The sequence below is a fragment of the Hemicordylus capensis genome, chromosome 10 (assembly GCF_027244095.1).
Source record: "Hemicordylus capensis ecotype Gifberg chromosome 10, rHemCap1.1.pri, whole genome shotgun sequence".
In the NCBI taxonomy this organism is placed as follows: Eukaryota; Metazoa; Chordata; class Lepidosauria; order Squamata; family Cordylidae; genus Hemicordylus; species Hemicordylus capensis.
The window spans coordinates 14,278,618-14,299,837 of NC_069666.1; the positions used below are offsets into that span (position 1 = coordinate 14,278,618).

A 21,220-nucleotide genomic window follows, 5' to 3' on the forward strand; every position below is an offset into this window, starting at 1 on the left:
ATAATATATATTTTTAACAAGGTGACGGTACTCTTACTTCAGTGCCGTGCTAGTGTTTTCAGAGCCTGGCCACAAACCCTGTACACACACACACACACACACACACACCAAGCTCCAAAAGCACCCAATGCAGTGCTCTAAAACCCACTCCCCACCTGAGATCACAGCAGCAGGGAGGGCTTAGCCTGTGTTCCCAACAGGGAATGAAGACAAAGCCCTTCCCACCCATGCAATCCCAGGTGGGGAGTGAGTTTTCCCAGCGGGGGAAAGAAGGCAAAGCCGCCCCTGCTCTCTCCCATCCTGCTCAAGAGTCGTGCTGCCTACAGGCTGGGCTTTTGTTAGCATGCCTGCAGGCTGGTCACCATGCAGCTCTACCTGATGAACGGCCAGCCTCCAGGGAATACAGCTCTCGGGTGGGGAGGGAGAGAGAGGAGCAACCCAAGCTGCCAGGAAGGGGAGGCCGCCATGCCTTCTTTGGTGCCCCCTCAGCTTGTTAGAATGAACAGCTACTTCTTGAGGGATGGGTCTGTAGCTCAGTGGTAGAGCATCTGCTTGCATGTAGAAGGTCCCAGATGTAATCCCTGGCAGCATCTACAGGTAGAGCTGGAAAAGACTCCTGCCTGAAACCTTGGAGAGCCACTACCAGTCAAGGTAGACATTACTGAGCTGGATGGACCAATGGTCTGACCCGGTTTCAGACAAGCTTCTTTTGAGGACGTTGCCATAGCTCAGTGGTGGAGCATCTACTCTGTATGCAAAAGGTCCCAGGTTCAATCCCTGGCGGCATCTCCAGGTAGGGCTGGGAGAGACTCCTGCCTGAAACCTTGGAGAGATGCTGCCAGCCAGTGTAGAACCAGGGGGTACCAACCAGTGGTGCCCCAGATGTTCCTGAACTAGAACTCCCACCATCCGATGATGGAAACTGTAGTTCTGCAGCATCTGGAGTACAAATACAAATACAAATATGATGAATGTTTATATACCACTTTTCGACAAAAGTTGAAAGCTTCCAGATTGGGAGCCTGTGGTGTGGACAATAAGGAGCTAAATGGACCGATGGTGTGACTGGGTATAAGGCAGAGGAGTGTGTGTGTGTGTGTGTGTGTGTGTGTGTGTGTGTGTGTGTGTGTGTGAGAGAGAGAGAGAGAGAGAGAGAGAGAGAGAGAGAGAGATTGGCATTTATATACCACCCTTTGTCCTAGGACTCCAGGTGAACACCACATTTAAAAAAGAGCAGACAAATAATCACAACATATTTAATACACTAAAAATCAACAACAGCTACAACCATCAGGGGAACAGAAGGAAGCTACTCACTCACAGAAAAGTCAGTAGCAGCTCATCCTAGTAAACCAGGAGGGCTCTGCTGCGTTTTTGGTGAATCCATTCCTTGATCCAGGCCAGCTTTTGAATGGGGCTTTAGTTACTTGTATCCCAATCCTGGAATAGAGGTGGGGCTAACAAACAGCCAGCAGCAAGAGCACTGAAGGCAGACTGCATTTGCCTCTCTTAATCCATTCCTTGATCCAGGCCAGCTTTTGAATGGGGCTTGAGTTACTTGTATCCCAGTCCTGGAATAGAGGCGGGGCTAACAAACAGCCAGCAGCAAGAGCAGTCTGCACTTGCCTCTCTGTACATAATCTCTATTTCAATAAACCATTAATATTCCTGATTCTACTCCACTGCCTTGTCCTTGCATTCCACAACTCTTTCCTCTGGCTTCTACAAGCCCCAAAGGAGGCAATTCGGATCGCTCCTCTCTCTTCCACCCCACCTGAGAGCCACATGGCCTGCAGGCCGGCCATTTGTCAGGTAGAGCTGAGTGGTTAATAGCCCATGTGCCTGCTTACCCTTGTGCTCTGTTCGTGGTCACAGAGAAAGAAGTGAAGGAGAAAGAAACGCTGATCACGATCATGAAGACCTTAATAGACTTTGTGAAGATGATGGTTAAATATGGAACCATTACGCCGGAAGAAGGCGTCTCATACCTGGGTAAGAGCCTACTTTATAACTCCTTTTAATGATGTTGCTCCTCTTATGCCATGAATCCTGGTGATTAAGTTGTCACTTTACACACCCTCAGGGCTGATTTATGTCAAAGCAGCAACTTCCTTGCGACAAGTTATTTTCAATCGTGTTGAAGAGCAAAGTTTCACTTTTTTCTTGGTCTCCTCATATGAAGCAAGAACACTGAATTTCAACAGATATCCAATCTGTTTTACTGATATTCAATCAGTAAAATGGTATCGGCTACCATTTCAACGGGTTTGCATTCCTATAAGAACAATATTACTCAACATTACACAAGTGTAAGCCCAGTGGGCATAATGGGCTTGCTCTTGTGTAACATCCTGTGCACTACTGGTGCAGTATGTTAGCCAATGTTTCCTGGTCTTCAGGTTTCCAAGAGAAAATCTCTATTTCGAACCTGCTCCTTCTGCTACAACAGGGGGATGGTCTTTCCAATCCTTAGCCCAGGAGAACATAGAAAGCAAACAACATTCTCCTGTGTGTGGTCACTTTTAATCTCCACGCAACAATCACCATTGAAGTTTCTAGTTCCCAGAACCCTCTTGGATCACTCGACTTTTGCAAACGCAATCCTTTATCTGATCCAGCTGAACATGGGAACATCACTCAGGAATAAACTGGAAATGGAAACAGTAGCATATGAAAATGAATAGTATACGGATAGCAGCAAAATTAGAGTTTGGACTTCAGATGTTGTCCGAAGGAGGAGGAGAGCTGGTCTTGTGGTAGCAAGCATCACTTTTCCCCTTAGCTAAGCAGGGTCTGTTTTGGTTTGCATTAGAATGGGAGACTAGAAGTGTGAGCACTGTAAGATATTCCCCTCAGGGGATGGAGCCACTCTAGGAAGAGCAGAAAGTTCCAAGTTCCCTCCCTGGCTTCTCCAAGATAGGGCTGAGAGAGATTCCTGCCTGCAACCTTGGAGAGGCTGCTGCCAGTCTGTGTAGACAATACTGAGCTAGATAGACCAATGGTCTGACCCAGTATATGGCAGCTGCCTATGTTCCTATGATAGCGAGCATGCTTCTGAATCAGCTTTGAGCCACTTCCCTGGCTACTGTAATTATTTTAATAGGCTGGTTCGGCTGGCTTCTGGACTTTCTTGTTTGTAGTTGGAATGCTGTTGCAGGGGGCAGCTCCCATTGTGTGCGGGTGTGCCTGGGGGCCACCCTGCTTGTCGTCTTACTTGCCATCTTTGCTGTCACTTTGCCGTCACTTTGCCACCACTGCACGGCCACCTAGCCTCGTTCACCCCAGCTCCTTGCCAGCTGGCCAGTGAGCACAAATGCGGCAATCATTTGAAGGGTCAGTAGGCAAGTCCCCTGCTAACAGAGCAAAAAGGCACCCTTTAAAAAGTAGTGATTCTCTTATATTTAGCAGGGGGAGAGCAACTGGCCCTATCCATCCCCAGCACAGCGTCCCTCCAGTGGCTGTTGCTGGTATCTATCTTATATTCCTTTTTGAGACTGTGAGCCCTTTGAGGGAATAGGGAACCCTATTTATGTAATTTATTTATTTATTTATTTATTTATTTATTTATTTATTTATTTATTTGTATCTATGGAAAGCGCTTTGGGGACTTTTTGTTGAAAGGCGGTATATAGATATTCGTCTTATTTGTATTTGAAGGGATCAGCAAGTTTTTGCCTGCTGCTCTCTGAAATGGCTGCTCTGTGTGTGTGATTTAGCCAGCAAAGTGGTCTAACAGCTGCACGGGATGCTGGAGGAAGAGTGGAAGATCCCTCGAGACACCCCTCCCCTCGAAACACACACACAGACAGTTTGGTTCAGTTCATGAATAAAAAATGGTGTTGTTGTTTTTTAAATTAATCACTTACCCCCTAGTCATGACCAGGCCACGCAGAGGCCCATTAAGCATATGTGTCAGCCTCCAAAATGGTGACCATCATGGGAGTGAGGCCCAGAATGGGCCGAAAGCACCCAAACAAGGCAAGGGGGGCAATTTCAGAGGCCAGCGGGGGAGAGTCACCTCCAGAGTCCTTCTGTGTCCATGCTAGCGACCCCCAGAGGGGGTACATGACCAAAAAAAATTTATTTGTGAACACCCCCGAAGGGCTGGGGGTGTTTGGGTCCAGTGGGGAACCGAACCAGGGGGTTTTGGTCCGGCACCGGACCATCAAACCAAACAAGTTTGAGGTCGAACTTGTTTGACCTCAAACCTGTTTGCACACCCCTAGTTCTCCCCCACGCTGCTTCAGCAGGTTTCCTGGACTGTGAAGAGCATTTTATCCACAGACATGGCCTGGCTTGGCTTTTCTAGTCTGCAATGCTCAGGGAAATGATTCCATCAAAGCAGCCAGCGGTAATGTGGAAAGCACTTTCTCAAAGGCTTCCAGTTCCTTCATCACTCTTCTATTTTTAGCATCTCGGCCGAGAAGTGACTCTCTTGCCGACCTTCAGACACTGATCTGATATTCTCAAGAGCCTTAAGAAACCATGAGAATATTAGCTTAGTATAGCCGCGTTGAAAAAAGCAAAGTGCTTTGTTGTCAGAGTTGCTCTGCTTTGGAAATGATTTAAGGTGTGTTGTTATGTTGGAGCATTGGCTGGTCCTTGATTTGCACTGTTGCTCCCAGGTTTAAAAATAAAAATAAAGATAAAAATCACGCACAGCCTAGCTGGTCACTCCTCCGATGGAGCTTTTGGCAGGAGAACAGGCTTCATCTCTGCCCATGCCTTGGCCTGTGGGAGATGCATCCCAGAATGCTCCATGATGCTATAAATAAGAATACGAAGTCCCGAATATGTCCTGAATAAGTCCTAAATAAGAATACGAAAGAGGCACCTTTTAGAAGTGGTGATTCTCTTTATTTAGTGGGGAGTCGAGTTGCCATGCCCTCTGAAATTTTGGGTTTCACCCGGATTTTAAGCATCTCCACTGGATTGCTTAGCCCACCCAGATTTGCCAGGATTTCAGCTTCAATTTTTTTTTTTTAAAGCTAAGCTCTAGCCCTTGTAGAAGCAGTGTTATGGAACAAAACGTGCAGTCACTATTCTGCTTAAAAAAAAAAAATTCAAGCCAATTTACATAATATGCAAATTAGGCACCCAGATTTGGAAAGCCAGAATATGGCAACCCTAGTGGGGTGGGGAGCAACTGGCCCTTTCCGTCCCCAGAACAGCATCCCTCCAGTGGCTATTGCTGGTGTCTATCTTCGGTTTCTTTTTTAGATTATGAGCCCTTTCAGGACAGGGATCCATTTTGTTTGTTTGATATCTCTATTATAAACCGCTTAGGGAACTTTTGTTGAAAAGTGTTATATAAATATTCATCGTATTTGTATGAATACAGTGAACATTTATATACTGCTTTTCAATAAAAGTCCCCAGAGCCAGCCACATAGATAAGATGGCTCCCTGTCCCCAAAGGGCTCACAATCAAAAAGGTATACACAAGACAGACACCAGCCACAGCCACTGGAGGGATGCTGTGCTGGGGACGGATAGGGCCAGTTGCTCTCCCCCTGTTCAATAAAGAGGACCATCACTTTTAAAGGGTGCCTCTTTGCTCAGTTAGCAGGAGACTTTAAATTCCTTTTTTTTAACACACCACACCCTTCCATTTCCCTCTTCCAGGGCCAGACACACCCTCAGCTTAACCAATTCCCATTCGCTGAAATATTCACTGATCCCAGACTAGGTTATATAATAGCCATTCCGTCTTTTAAAGGGGCAGCTTCATAATGAACCTGTAGGCATACTGTGCTGAAGCCTTGTAAGGGGGCTTCAGGGTCAGCTCTCTCTCTCCCCTCCTTAGCAGCCCAGGCAAAAATCACCCTCCTTGTGATACACACACACACACACACACACACACACACACACACACACACACACCGTGATAATGCCTAAGATGTCTGTTGTGTGTCCCCACTGAGGTTACGGACGAGTAGCCGGCTTTAGAGCAAGGCTGCCTTAAAATACCCCAGTCCACTTCCAGGGCTGTCGCTCCCTGCCTGAATTATGCATGCCAAATGATAAATCATTTACTAAATCAAGTCACGTGCTTTTCTGAGCGCCTTGCTTGGCAATCTGTGGAGACAAGGAGCTGAAAAGCGCATCTCTCTAACAGCTGGTCTGGGAGCTGAAAGCCCCACTTTGTACCATTGCCGGAGGCTTTCGCTCGAGGCGGGTGGTGGTCTTGGTGCCTCATTCGGTGAATGATGCTATTGGGTCCCGTCACAAGTGCCCAGGACTTGAGCCTCTCGCATCCAGGGTCAGCTCAAGAAACACCATCCCGGGGCGATATGTAGAATCAGATCCATGAATCCGAGTTCTGTGCATGCCTGTCCGTTCCAAATCATATGTTTTCCTCCTAAGTCGATCTGTTTAAACTGGCAGCAAAAAAGAGGCATTTCCACTACACGCACACACAGACTCCTAAATCTCACTACTGTCCATTACGTTTATTTACTGACAAGACTGATAGGCTGCCATCCTATGAAATACAACACAACACTACAATCTCTGAGATAATTGGAAAGCAGGACAAAAAAAGATAGCTATTAAAGCCCAGAGAGGAGCATCTAGGCCATTTTCTCATAACCAGGTTAAATATTTATATATTTATATATTCTGGGCCAACGTTCAGGGCCTCCGCGCCCGCGCCCGCGCGCGCACACACACACACACCCCAATCCTCTTTAGTCTGTCCCAAATGGTGTGGTCGCTGCACTGTACCGGGCAGAGATAAGTGACTGTGACCGAGTGTGACCCCTGCTTTAAAGACAGAGCGGGGAGTGGGGGAATAAATATGTGGGATGGGAATAAGTTGCGTGTCAAAATGTTTCTGCTAATACATATTTGCATCAATAGACCTGTTTTATATTCTTACATTCTTGTGACTTCAGTTGCTGTTTGTGGCCTCAAGAACCCCACCTGTTAAAAATAATGCATGTGTCACGGTGTATGTGTGTGTGTGTAGGTGTAGGTGGATGTAACTTGCAGTGGGGAGGGCGCCTCCAAAGGCCTTTAGGTCAGACTCCAAAATTACTTAGGTGCACCTCTGATTTATGTACTGCATATCCAGCATGCTCTGATGAATCAGATCCTGATTAGCGATCCCTGTTATATGCTGGCTAACTACAGGAATTTAACCAGGATTGCCTGGATATTCCAGGTTCTCATGACACCGACCGGGAGCACATGGAGCTCACAGATCACAGTTCAAACCAAGACTGCAGAGAGGAGCGGGAAATAGCTGCCGGGCTTCCTCCTTTGATTGATGGACAGCCATGGCAGCCAATATGGAGGGAGAGAGGGAGGCGCTTCCTTCCCATAACTCCAGTCCTGGGGAAGGCTACCTCCATTATTGAATGTGGCTGTAATGGAGGCAGCCACAAACCAAGCCAGAGGCCTGAGCAGCAAACCTCAGTATAACCTGAGGGATCAAATTGGAGTTGGGTGCGTGAACCCTCGGGTTGAGTTGAGTTCCGAACTGCAGTTTTTTGCATTCAGACATTCAGGTTTGGGGAGCTCTGGCTGCTCTACCTCTGGTTCCCCGTTACGTCTGAACCCGGCCAGTAACTACTGGTTTAACCCAGAATACTGCAGAAGTCAGGTTGGAAACTTGTTAATTGCCTTAATTACATGATGTACCTTACCTCTCGAAGTATGTGATGTATTAAAAAATCGTTGCCCCAATCACGTTCTTTGCCACCTGAAACCAGGGAGTCTCCCATACCCCCTAGCAGCCAGACGAGTCCCCTTTGCATACAGTAGGACTTTTTGGCCAACACTTCCTCCGAAGTTAGTCATGTTTCCATTCCAGCCCGCGGTTGACTGAAGATCTCTTGCTTCAGGCTTTTCAAGAGCAAATGTCACTAACAGGAATTCTGACATCCCCAGTTCTGCACACAAGAGACAGGCACGCTGACTGTGAAGGATGTGATTAGGTCTCACAGTAAGAGCTGTAAAAGACAGAAAGAACAGCCGGGTTTGGTGGGGGGTGGGTGGGTTGTCTTTTTGAAGAGGCAGATCAAACTGCAGTTTAACACAAAATGCAGAGAACATGAAGACATCCGTGTAGGTCAAAGTCACTCTTCTATTTTCATTTCCAAAGAGGGAAGGATTTCAGTTTTCATACTTACAGTGATGGGCTAGGCTTGGCACCATGTTTTCTCCTCCGTATTTGAGAGAACGGCTGAAGCGTGAATGACAAAAGAGGCATATGGCAAAGAGGAGAGAGAAAGCCAGAGGAGCGAGAAGAAAAGATTCTGCTGGGTGGGGCCAATAACGGTGATTGGCAGAGAGTTCTGTTGGGGACTGCTTTAGGACCGACAAAAGGAAGTACTTTTTCACACAGCGCATAGTTAATCTATGGAATTCTCTGCCACAAGATGTGGCGCCAGCCGGGATGGCTTTAAAGGGGGCTTAGACAAATTCATGGAGGACAGGCCTATCAATGGCTGGTGTCTATGGGCCACTTTCAAGCCTCAGAGGCAGGATGCCTCTGAATACCAGCTGCAGAGGAGCAACAGCAAGAGAGAGGGCATGCCCACAACTCCTGCCTGTAGGCTTCCAGCAGCATCTGGTAGTCCACTGTGTGAAACAGGATGCTGGACTAGATGGGCCTTGGGCCTGATCCAGCAGGCCTGTTCTTATGGACTGTGCCATGTGAAAAAATCCAGGTAGGTTTTATTGCTGGCCACAGAGGCCAGCAGTGGCAAGAAATGAATGGCAGGGCAGACAGGGCTCAGGTGGCGAATAGCAGTGGGAGGTGGGATCTGTGGTGGCTCCTTCTCCACGCCTGTGTTCATCATACTCTGTCACTCTGTTCGGGTTCAGAGGGGTTAGATTGCTTTACCCCACCTGCAGCAGAATGCACAAGTTAGAAGAGCGCTGCCCGTTAATGATGTCTGGAGATGTGGAGTGAAAGTTCTAATTGAAGTTGTTTATTTAGGGAATGCCACCTTAAGTGGCGCGGCGGGGAAATGGTTGACTAACAAGTAGAAGGTTGCCGGTTCGAATCCCTGCTAGGACTAAATCGGGCAGCAGTGATATAGGAGGATGCTGAAAGGCATCATCTCAGACTGCGCGGGAGGAGGCAATGGTCAACCCCTCCTGTATTCTACCAAAAAGACAATAACAGGGCTCTGAGGGCGCCAGGAGTCGAAATCGACTCGATGGCACAACTTTACCTTTCTTTAAAGAAATATGCATAAGGTGTTGGGGAATAAAATGGAGGCGATATCTTGAAAGGTTTGAGTCAACCATCCTCCTCCTCCAGTTTTGGGCTGCAGCCATCTGGATCACGCTTCCTCCTCCTCCTCCTCCTCCTCCTCCTCCTCCTCTTGTGATTCACCACTCCCATTCCGCAGCCATCTTTGGAACCGAGTTTGGAATTGTTTTGATTGGAGAGGGGCGTCTGCAGAGGCGGCTGCACATCTTGCCTTCATAGGAACAGAGGAAGCTGCCATATACTGAGTCAGACCATTGGGCCATCTAGCTCAGTCTCATCTCCACAGACTGGCAGCAGCTTCTCCAAGGTTGCAGGCAGGAATCTCTCTCAGCCCTCTCTTGGAGATGCTGCCATGGAGGGAACTTGGAACCTTCTGCTCTTCCCAGAGCGGATCCATCCCCTGAGGGGATTATCTTCCAGTGCTCACACTTCTAATCTCCCATTCATATGCAGCCAGGGCGGACGTTGCTTAGCTAAGGGGCCAAGTCATGCTTGCTGCCACAAGACCAGCTACCCTCACATGTTGCTCTTCTTTGGCATGTCAAGCCAGGCCTTCTTCCCACAAACAAGCAGTCTGTGACGTCTGGCCTATGAGGGATTACTAGAAATCAACTTGCTCTCCAAAAAACTGCAGCATAATTGTAAGTGATCAAGAAGCTGCAAGATAGTTTGCCTTTCCTCCAAAAGTATTCGTAAACATAAAGTTTGTCTTTGCCCTGCAGATAAATTGGAACGCAGAAAGCAGCCTTATCCAGAGTCAGACCATTGGCCCACCTAGCTGATTATTGTCTACACTGACTGGCAGCAGTTCTCCAAGGTTTCAGGCAGGAGTCTCTCCCAGTCCAACCTGGAGATGCTGCCAAGGATTGCACCTGGGACCTGCTGCATACAAGCATGCAGGTGCTCTTCCACTCAACGATGGCCTCATCTCCTAAGGAGAATACTTTACAGCACTCACATGTAGACTCCCATCCAGATGTGGGTCCTGCTTGACCAGGTGGACAATCCATGCTTGTACAGATGTTATTTGCCCTCAACATTTACTAGCCCAGCTCTTTGCATATACCTGTAACTCGTTTGTGGAGTAAATTTAATCATCTCGGATTGCTAGGAGATGCTCCCTTCTCACCTGAAATAGGGTAGTCTAAGGCTGAAGGCTGCCGATTGCTTTTGCAAGACTGAAGATGGCATGAGAAAACCATTATACATACAGTACTGTATAACATCTGTTGACCAGGTACATTAGAGGACTTGAAATAAGTCTAGAAACATAGAAAGAAAATGGTTTGGGCCTTATATATGTAAGGCTGGAGACAGACTAGAGTTTGTCAGGAGAGCAGAAGGTGATATGAATGATGGAGCTGCTGTTCATGGTGTGTGTATGTGTGTGTGTGTGTGTGTTCACACACTTACTTTCTGGTAAAGGTTTGCTGGGTTTGAAGCTTATTGCTTCAAAAGCAACAAAATCTTTTGAACAGAAACAAGGGTTCTCTCTAAACTGCATAAATAAGTTTCTAAATGAACTGGTAGTTACTTCCAAGTGAATTTACTTCCAAGCACAATTCCAGGATATGAAAGCTGGACTTAGAAGAAGCAAGACAGAAAACGTATTGATGCTTTCGAACTTTGGTGCTGTAGAAGACCTTTGAGGATACCATGAGGACAACCAGGAAAACAAGCCAGGAAGACTTTTGAGGACAGCCAGGAAAACAAACAAACAATCAAACCAATCTAGAATTTTCATTCATGGCACAAATGACCAGGCTCCAAAAATATCATACTTCGGACACATTATGCAGAAGCCCAGATCCCTTGAGAAGTCCATAATGCTGGGGAAAGTTGAAGGAAAGAGAAGAAGAGGATGACCAGCAGCAAGGTAGATGGACTCAATCACAACAGCAACAAATGCACCACTGAGAGACCTTAAAGGCAAGTTGAAGGAGCCACGTTTCCAGATCATCCTGGAGAGAATCTATCTATGTGGTCGCTATGAGTCGACGCCAACTTGATGGCACTTAATCAATCAATTGCTCCTTCCAAGCATCTGCTAGGGCAACGTCCATGATGCCCTGTTGAACCGCACTTGTTTGATTGGAGCTCTCCAAGGTCCTGAACCTCTTTACCTGCTATCCTTCCCTTGCAGTTGTGTGAGATCTGTGGCCCTCCCAGCATCCAGATCTCTGTGTGGTTACTGCAAGGGCCATTGACCTATTCCAATAGTGTCCTGCCTTGCCTTTCAAAAGGTGAAGGACAGGGAACTTGAAACAGCAGCAGTAGTGGTTGCTTGGTCCTCTCTCCCCCATTTTGCCCAAGAGGGGCACTGCCTCACACAACTGAAAGGGAAGGACAGCAGGTAAAGGAGTTCAGGACCTTGGAGAGCGCCACTCAAGCAAGTTCTGAATAAAAAGGCACAATGGACGTTGCTCAAGCAGATGCTTGGGAATGACTACCCACATATTTAGAAACTTATTTATGCAGTTTATAGAGAAACCTTGTTTCTGTAGGAACTATCATCTCTGTTCAAAAGATTGTGTGGTTTTTGAAGCGATAAGCTTCAAACCCAGCAAAACTTTACCAGAAATGAATGTGTATGTGTATATATTCCCCTCAAGGGATGGACCACTCTGGGATGAGCATCTGCCTGCTTGCATACAGAAGGTTCCAAGTCCCCTCCCTGGCAGCATCTCCAAGATAGGGCTGAGAGAGACTCCTGCCTGTAACCTTGGAGAAGTTGCTGCCAGTCTGTGTCTGCAATACTGAGCTAGATGGACCAATGGTCTGACTCAGTATGTGGCAGCTTCCTATGTTCCTATGGTGCATATATGCACACTGATTCCTATCAGGGCCGGCCCGAGGGTCTTTGGCACCCTAAGCGAAGTTTGATTTTGACACACCCAGCGCCCTCAGCCAAGAAATGCAGAGCTCCAGCTTTAACTTGAGTTATGCAGACTGCTCATTCAAATGACCAGGAAATGACTAGCCCATGCTGATTCGAGGATACAATGGCAGAGAGTTCCCAGTCTATTATGGGAGCAAAAATCTAACACTTCAGCAATGAAAAGATGCTGCTGTTAATTGGAAAATCCAGGCCGAGACCATTTCTCTTTGGAAATAAAGGCCAGGCAGGCAATTCATACTCAAGAGAGGGAGTCCTGCTTATGAGATTAACATTTTAATGAGGGTGGAGCTGCAAGAAGCAAAGAAGACTGTGTATTTAGGGTGGAGAAGGTGCAGCTCTTTGGGGGACAAGAGCGCAGGGTTACATTTTATGTTCTTCCACCACTGAGCAGCCCTTGAGAGAAGCAATACAAGAAGGAGAGACAGAATAATACTGGGGCACTGCTTATGCACTCCCCCAAGACCCAATGACTTAGGCGACTGTGGAGTCCTACACATTCCTAGAACATGTTGATGCTCTAGCATTATTGAGTAGTCAACGATGCACACAGAAGGATGAATGAAGCCTATTATTGGGATCATCGTCATCATCATCACCATATTATTATTTCCATTAATTCAATGTTATTGCTTCAACAAATATGCTGTGCTAGAACTGGGGGGGGAATACTTCCATAGGGGGAAAGCCCAGATCTTTCCCGCACAGAATTACTCAGTGCCAGACACACTTGGATTCGTTAGGCTTCCCAGTTCTGCTGAGAAGTGAGCAAGTGTAGGCTGTGAAAGTGCCTTTCGGGCATATGTTGCTTATGCAAAGAAAAATCTGCCTTTTCAGGAAATGTTATGGGAGCTCGGGAAATCAAGAGAGGAGGAGCATAATATACTATGCCTGGAGGCCTTTCAGGTGGCAGGCTTCACTGCAGGTTTACCATGAGGCTTTACTGTGAGTTCAAGGCATAACGGATACTCCGATGCAAAAAGAGGACATTTTCAACCCCTGACATAAATCGGACTAGGTTCCAATACAGAGGGGGAAATCCGAATCATGTGCGAAATGCTCTCTGAAATATTGCATGGACTTTGGGGCAAATCTGGCCAATATGTGGACGCACACCCACCCTCTCAAAGAAACGTCGCCGTCAAGTCGCTGTCTGAAAAAGCTCCTGGCACTTTGCTTTAAAGTTCCAGTGTGGCGGATGGGGGAAGCAAAAGGGGGAGCGGTAAATATTTGTGGCGGGGAGAGGCTGCTACCCCTTGGAGTCATCCCTTGGATATGGATGTGGATATGGATAGGTGTGCATGTGTGAGTCGGGGCGTGGTTTGAAGGCATGGGATGCAGCAAACCTCAGCAGGTTTGGGTCTTGTGCCTGATGGGAGACTGCCTGCAATCATAGGAACATAGGAAGCTGCCATATACTGAGTCAGACCGTTGGTCTATCTAGCTCAGTATTGTCTCCACAGACTGGCAGCGGCTTCTCCAAGGTTGCAGGCAGGAGTCTCTCTCAGCCCTATCCAGGAGACGCCAGGGAGGGAACCTGGAACCTAGATGCTCTTCCCAGAGCAGCTCCATCCCCTGAGGGGATTATCATACAGTGCTCACACTCCTAACTTTCCAAGGTTTCAGGCAGGAGTCTTTCCCAAACTTACCTGGAGATGCCAGGGGTTGAACTTGGGGCCTTCTGCAGATGCTCTTCCACTGAGTTTAGATAAAGAGGAAGCTGTCTTATACTGAGTCAGACCCTTGGTCCACCTAGCACAATATTGTACACACTGACTGGCAGCAGCTCTCCAAGGTTTTAAGCAGAGATCTCTCCCAGCCCTACTTGGAGATGCTGTCAGGGATTGAACCTGGGACCTTTTGCATGCCAAGCAGATGTTCTTCCACTGAGCTGCGGCCTCATCCCCAAACCTTTAGGTGTGATGCCCTGAGTTCCATCATAAAATAAAGTGGGGTATAACTATAATCAATATCTGCTACAGTGACTAAGGAAAGTGAGAGGGGAAACAATCACCATCAGTGCAAGATGACCCAGGAAAGGCTGTTTCTGCTTCCCTCCTGACTCTAGATCAGGGATTCTCAATGTCGGGTCCCCAGATGTTATTGGACTTCATTTCCCATAATCCCCAACCAAAGGACACTGGGGCTGGGCATTATGGGAGTTGAAATCCAATAACATCTGGGGACCCGACGTTGAGAATCTCTGCTCTAGATGATATCCCAGACTATTGTGCTGGTGAAGGAACTCTGCAAAGCCTTAGGGCTGTTCTGATGACCCTAGACAGGGTCAGGTGAGTGCTCAGCTATGGTCAGAGACCAAACATGTGCACTCTCCATCTATGGTTGGGTGAACTCAAGAAGAAGGTAGGTAGAGAGGAGAGAAATCATGTGGGAGGAGGGAACTGGGTAGGACAGGTGTAGGGAAGTGCACAAACTGAGGTACATGCATTGGTTCAGCACCAAACTGATTCGGGTGAGGTCCGAACCAGTTTGGTGCCACAGAGATGGAAGTAGGGAGCAGGATCTTTTAAAAGAGAGAGAGGGGGGGGCCCTTACCTGCTCCCCACCGCCACATGCAGCTCCCTCCTGCGGTGGCGCTTGACCCAAGAACCCACACACGGTGCTGGAATGCACATGCGCAGGTCCATTTGTGTGGTCAGCATGGTGTTGCTGACCACGCAGATGGCACCGGTCCCTGTGTTGATGCCATGTACGTGCTGGTGCCATGCATGGGTTCTTGGGTACAAGTGCCGCTGCAAAAAAAAAAAAAGATCCTGCTCCCTGCTCTCCTCCCTGTGGTGCCGAACCGGTTCGGACCTTGTCTGAACCAGTTCGGCATCGATTTGTGCACATCCCTAGACAGGTGCACCCTATCCAGATTCTGCCCCCAACATTTTACTGAGGGTAAACAAAAAGCCATCTGACCCATCTCCGGCCTCCCACACGATCACTCTCTCCTCCTCCTCCTTTGCTTTTGGAGTTCACACAACCGCAGGTGAGCGCACATGGCACTCCTACCTTGGCTGGGCACTCCTCCACCCCTGCTCAGGGTTGTGCAAACAAGCATGGCAGACGAGACAGGATCCGGTACTTTGCATGCCGTGCAAGCGGTCGGCCTACGGAACGGCCTCCATGCCAGGCGCAGCTGTTTTATTGAAGTTATTAGCCATTCAGTTCGGGAGTTTATGCTTCTAATTAGCACTGTTAAAGAGATGGCCAGATGGGCGAAAGGTTGCCGGGTTCAAAGTCTTACCCTGGTTTTTAAAAAGAGGTTGCCAAGGCAACCAGTCAAGCAATGACATCGGATCTTGTTAAAGCTCCAACTAGGACACCCAGTTGCTTAGCTACTGGCCATAGGTCTGACATTTCTCAGAATGACTCACCCCATTACTATAACTCAAAGCAAATATTGCACACATATATCCAAGCCACAGCTGATGGGCATGCAAGTACCATCTTGATTTGAAACCAACCAAGTCAGCTGGTGGTGGTGCTCTCTTCCGCTCTCGCTCGCTCTTTCTTTACCCTTTCCTTTTAAAAACCATTTTACTGCCAGTCCTGCTAATTCTGCTTAGTAAAATAAAATAAAATAGCTGCATTTGTTAGCCCCCCAATAACAAATTTTTCTCTAGGTGGCTTACAACCCAACATTCAAACATATACAACACATTAAATCATAATAGACCAAAGGGGGGGGAGGGAGAAAGAAAAATACAATATTAAATATACAATATAAAATAGTTTTAAAGACATTTTTTAAAATCAGAAAAAAGGCTTGAATGAACAAAAAGGTCTTCACCTGTCATCTAAAAGAACAAAATGATGAAGCTGGGCAAACCTTACTGGGGAGGCTGTTCCATAAACAGGGTGCTACCACTGAAAAGGCCCTCTCCTTAGTAGCCAATCACGTCACTTCGTTTGGCAAGGCACCTGGAGAAGGGCCTCCAAAGAAGATCTTAAGGTCTAGGTTGGGACATATGGGAGTTCACACAACATTTAACCTTTGAGAATTCATTCTGAATTTTTGGGAAGTGTTTTGGGTAATGATGAAGGAGGAAGCATTGTGCATCACATGATATATGGCAACACCTCTAACCCTTCTGAGTATCCAAACTTTCTGACTTCTGGTTTTTGTTTCGGGGTTAGAGTGCTGCACTGGGACCAGGGAGACCCGAGTTCAAATCCCCATTCAGCCATGAAACTAGCTGGGTGGCTCTGGGCCAGTCATGTATCTCTCAGCCTAACCTACCTCACAGGGTTGTTGTGGGGAGAAACATAACCATGTACACCGCTCTGGTCTTCTTGGAGGAAGAGTGGGATATAAATGTAAGTAGGTAAGTAAGTAAGAGTGGCTGACATGATGAGCAGTCTCTTGTCGGTTATGAGGATCCACCAGGGCAGCTGAGCAATTCAAGGCAGCCCTGATGATGTAGCAATGGGGCTGCTGTGGAATGACGTAGAACTACTTTCAGGTAACAACACAGTCCTCCTTCTGTTGTTTCCCAGAGAAGGAGTGATGCATTACTGCCCAGAAGTGCTTCCTAGGCATTCCAGAACAGCCCTGTCACCGCACTGTTAGGTCTGTCTTTTAAGTTGTGCAGCATTCCTGGCAGATCCTTGCATTCGGTGGGAAACTGTGCATCATATCGGCCAATGTTTTTAATCCTTGTGGGTGCAACATTTGCAAATGGAATGACAACTGGAGCACTTCAAGCCCTCTTTCCCTCCTCCTCGCCACAGAGTTCCATTAGCTCCACCCACCTGGTTGTCTGTTAACTGCCCTCTGAGTCTGCGAACATTCTGTTCCATTGAGTTACGTTGGAGCTGTTTTGTGGGTTTTGTTTTGGCCCTCTTAGGTTTTGTTTTTCCTTCAGATTTCTGTGAAACTGACATATCCATCAATTACCTCAAGCCTGCTGGCACCTCCCTCTCACCCACAGATGCTCCAGTTATGCATCCATAAGGATCATAACATTTCCACTACCACATTCAGAAATAGATATAAGAGGTAAAAATACTATCTATCCTAACCACGAGGGCAGAACGTGTACAAATCACAGGAGCCGCCACAAAGCCGATGACAACATTCCATCCTTTGTATAAAGGGTCTCGGACGTTGATGTGTTGAAGAGATGTTACTCAAGAATGATCAGTTCTGTAAAACCAGAACCCATTTCTGCAAGGCAGTTTGTTTCTCCTGTGCCTGAGTAGGCAGAATCGCAGACTGTCACTGCTCTCGGATTAAAATGGGAGATTAAATTAGCCTTTGGTTAAATATAGCCAGCTGTTCTGGCTGGTGTATCTGTCTACAGGCTTCCTTTGTGTTTTGTTTTGAGTGCCTGGTTGCTTATAACCACCATTGTGTTTTTGTCAGAGAGAGCCTCGTGTTTTTTTCTAAACATCTGACGATTTGTATTTTGCTAATGCAGGGGAAATAATCCATTCCTTCCAACTGAGATCTGTATAAGTCCCAGCACAGGAATGGCAATTCTCTGTTTCTGCTTTCCAGAAAACCTAGATGCGATGATTGCTCTGCAGACAAGAAAGAAGCTAGAAATGCCCAGTACCAAAGGCAGGCTGTTGCCAGGTATTTTGATTGCTATTGCAGCATTTTTACAATGTTTTTACATGTAGGAAGCTAACTTATACCGAGTCATACCATTGGTCCACCTACCTCGGGATTGTCTGCACTGACTGACAGCAGCACTTGAAAGCTTCAGACAGGAGTCTAATCCCAGCCCAACTTGGAGATGCTGCCAGGCAGGAGTGTAGCTATAACTGAGCAAAGGGGTTCAAAGAACCCGCCTCCCCAGCTCCTGAGGGCCCCCAAGCTCCATATTTTCCTATTTTCTTCATTATCTCCCTCACTCCAAGGGGGCGCTGGAGAGGCCTCATCTCATACTGCGCGGGAGGAGGCCATGGTAAACCCCTCCTGTATTCTACCAAAGGGCTCTGTGGGCGCCAGGAGTCAAAATCGACTTGACGGCACACTTTACCTTTACCACAAAACCAGCCCTCCTAGTCTTGTGTTATAGTTCAATAACCGAATTATTATTAGATGCTTCTTGAACTAACTGAAAGCCGGAAGTTGTGTACCTGGTCCATGGCTGACTAGCTAGTCTTGTAATAGAACATTTGTGCAATTGTTCAAGAGTGCTCTTGTGCAAAACGCAAAAAATGTGCGGACACAGTTGCCCGACAGATAGAGAGGAGTGTCCATCATGGAACTGTGTTTGGCCAATGCTTGCGTTTCACACAACAGCACTCTTTTGCTGGCTGACATCCAGAAGGGCCTACCAGTCATGCGTCTGGAAGCTCTTGCCAGCGCAGTGACATCATTAGAGTGCGTCACCAGCACAGTACAGCCAAGTGAGGCAGGCCAGGTGAATGGCCAGTGGGGTGTGTACGTGCAGAGGCAGCAGTGTTCCCTCTAACAGGGATCCCCAGATGTCGTTGACTACAACTCCCAGAATCCCCAGCGGCAATGGCTTCTACTTGGAGATTATGTGAGTTGTAGTCAACCACAGTGTTCCCTCTAACAGGGATTCCCAGATGTCGTTGACTACAACTCCCAGAATCCCCAGCAGCAATGGCTTTTGCTTGGGGATTCTGGGAGTTGTAGTCAACAACATCTGGGAATCCCTGTTAGAGGGAACACTGAAAGGCCGGTGAGGTGGGGGCGCCTCAAATCTTGCCCCATGGCCTTCTTCAAGGCCACTGTGCTATTTATTGAATGAAGACTGTGTGCCCTTGCGTCGGCCACTGCCCAAAAAAGCATTGAAATTCTCCATGAAAACAGACCGGTTGTGAGTTTAGAAATGGCTGCCGTTCCGGCGACGCACGAGTAAGGAAATGCTCTGATTGCGATCCCTTTAGATAAGAGCACGGAAGAGGCCGACAGCACCAAAGCGGCGGCGGCTAAGATGGAGAAAGAGTACGAGACGCTGAAAGATTCCACAAAGGCTGAAGAACAAAACACAGAAATCGAGGAAGAGCCCCAAGGTAACAGGAATGCCAGTTCTTCCCGTGAGTGGCTGACATGACACGAGGCCTGCCAGGGGGTGAGAGGGACCCGCCAGGGCTGCTGCGCAACTGGAAAGGCCACCTCGAGGGTGCAGTGAAGTGTCCTTCCTTGGAAGGCCCAGGGGCCAGTTCTGGCTCCCATCCAGCTAAGCATGCCCCCCCCAGTCCCCAGATGAATTGTGTATATTGGGCCTGTGCAAAGCTTCGGCCAAAGTTGAGTGCTCTGCACAGACCCCCTGGCACCATGTGGAGACTACCATTCTCTTTTGCCCAGCACTGGCGTGGTGGTGGCTCCTTTAAGGGAAACTGAGCCCTCTTGAGCCCCTGTGGCAGCAAACCCAGCTACGGAGCCCGCCTCTTAAACAAGGTTAAAGGTGCGAGTGCTCCAATTATTATTATTATTATTATTATTATTATTATTATTATTATTATTATTATTATTATTTCTTGTTTACACAGTCAGACAGGTGTTATTGACTGGTTTGTTTTATTATTATTTTTTATTAGCAATAGCAATAGCAATAGCACTTACATTTATATACCGCTCTATAGCTGGAAGCTCTCTAAGCAGTTTACAATGATTTAGCATATTGCCCCCAACATTCTGGGTACTCATTTTACCGACCTCGGAAGGATGGAAGGCTGAGTCAACCTTGAGCCCCTGGTCAGGATCGAACTTGTAACCTTCTGGTTACAGGGCGGCAGTTTTACCACTGCGCCACCAGGGGCTCATTATTATTATTATTATTATTATTATTACATTTATATCCCGCTCTTCCTCCAAGGAGCCCGGAACGGTGTACTTCATACTTGAGTTTCTCTTTCACAACAACCCTGTGAAGTAGGTTAGGCTGAGAGAGAAGTGACTGGCCTAGAGTCACCCAGCTACTTTTATGGCTGAATGGGGATTTGAACTCGGGTCTCCCCGCTCCTAGTCCAGCACTCTAACCACTACAGCTGCTTTCAGCCGGCACTGCAACACTGACAGACACCCACCCATTGCTTGCAGGGGGGGGAGTCCCCACAATGCACTCATGTGGTGCATTGTGGGATTTGCGGGGTTAGGGACAACAAGTCTCAGCCTCAGAGCACTCCACTCTGCTCCGTGCTGCACGGAGCAAGGCTGATCGTGTGGGAGTGCGGAGCACGCTCCCACAGGAAAACAATGATCGTCTGGCAGGTGGGGGGAGTCAAGGCTTCGGAAGCCTTCCTCCCCCCACCCGCCCACCTGGTAGGTCGTGTGAATGGGCCCATTATTTAAGTGCAGACTGCTTTCTATGCTCTTGCTGCTGGTTGGTTGTTAGCCCCGCCTCTAATCCAGGACTGGATTAAAGGCACCACTCAAGAGCTGGCCTGGATCAAGGAATGGATCAACCCCAAACACCACAACTCCCAGCATCCCTGGCTATTAGCCACAGTGGCTGGGGGTGATGGTAGTTGTAGTCAAGGTGGTTGTAGAAACAGCTGAGGGCAGACGTTGTGCAACCCTGCTCCAGCGCAAGCGACACACTTTAGCGAGGCTGAGATACGGAGTCGAGAACGGATCGCACCAGACTCTAAATGCTGCTTTTGCAGCCCAAACTCAATACATTCAACGCACCACGACAGCATGAAATGTTTACCTAATTGCTGCTAGCCCTTTCAAAAATGCAAAATCATTAGCGAGTTCAATAGTCTGGGTCAAGCAAATTGATTGGTCTGTAACAAGAGAGGCTGAAGGAAAGAAAGTCTGTGGGCCAGTTCCAGTATAGATTTCCTCCACTGAATGGCTGAGAATGGAATACAAATAATGAATCAAGGGAGGCAGGGCTCGTAATAGCCGTTGTGTATCTTGGCATGCTGTCTTTTTGAAACTCTGTGGGCAGCAAAATGCTAAGCAATAACGTACTAGTGGTGTTGGTTCGTTCCCAAATACGAATGCGACAAAGATTATATACTGTCTCCCATGGTCTGGGAAACATATCAGCTGGGATTCGAACTGGCAACCTCTGGCTTGCTAGTCAAGTCATTCCCTCGCTGTGCCATTAGGTGACTATACACACACACACACACACACACACACACACACGAGAATG

The 21,220-nt window shown here is 47.6% G+C and overlaps 1 protein-coding gene across 2 annotated transcripts in view; it reads left to right on the forward strand.

The window, feature by feature from the left end:
- SCG3 (secretogranin III) overlaps positions 1-21,220 on the forward strand; it is a 45,449-nt gene that overhangs the window by 17,694 nt on the left and 6,535 nt on the right. For both annotated transcript variants that reach the window (XM_053272505.1, XM_053272506.1), the window contains 3 exons: positions 1,876-1,992; positions 17,632-17,709; positions 18,999-19,124. In XM_053272505.1, coding sequence (XP_053128480.1) covers positions 1,876-1,992; positions 17,632-17,709; positions 18,999-19,124 — 321 coding nt within the window. The remainder of the gene's footprint in view (positions 1-1,875; positions 1,993-17,631; positions 17,710-18,998; positions 19,125-21,220) is intronic.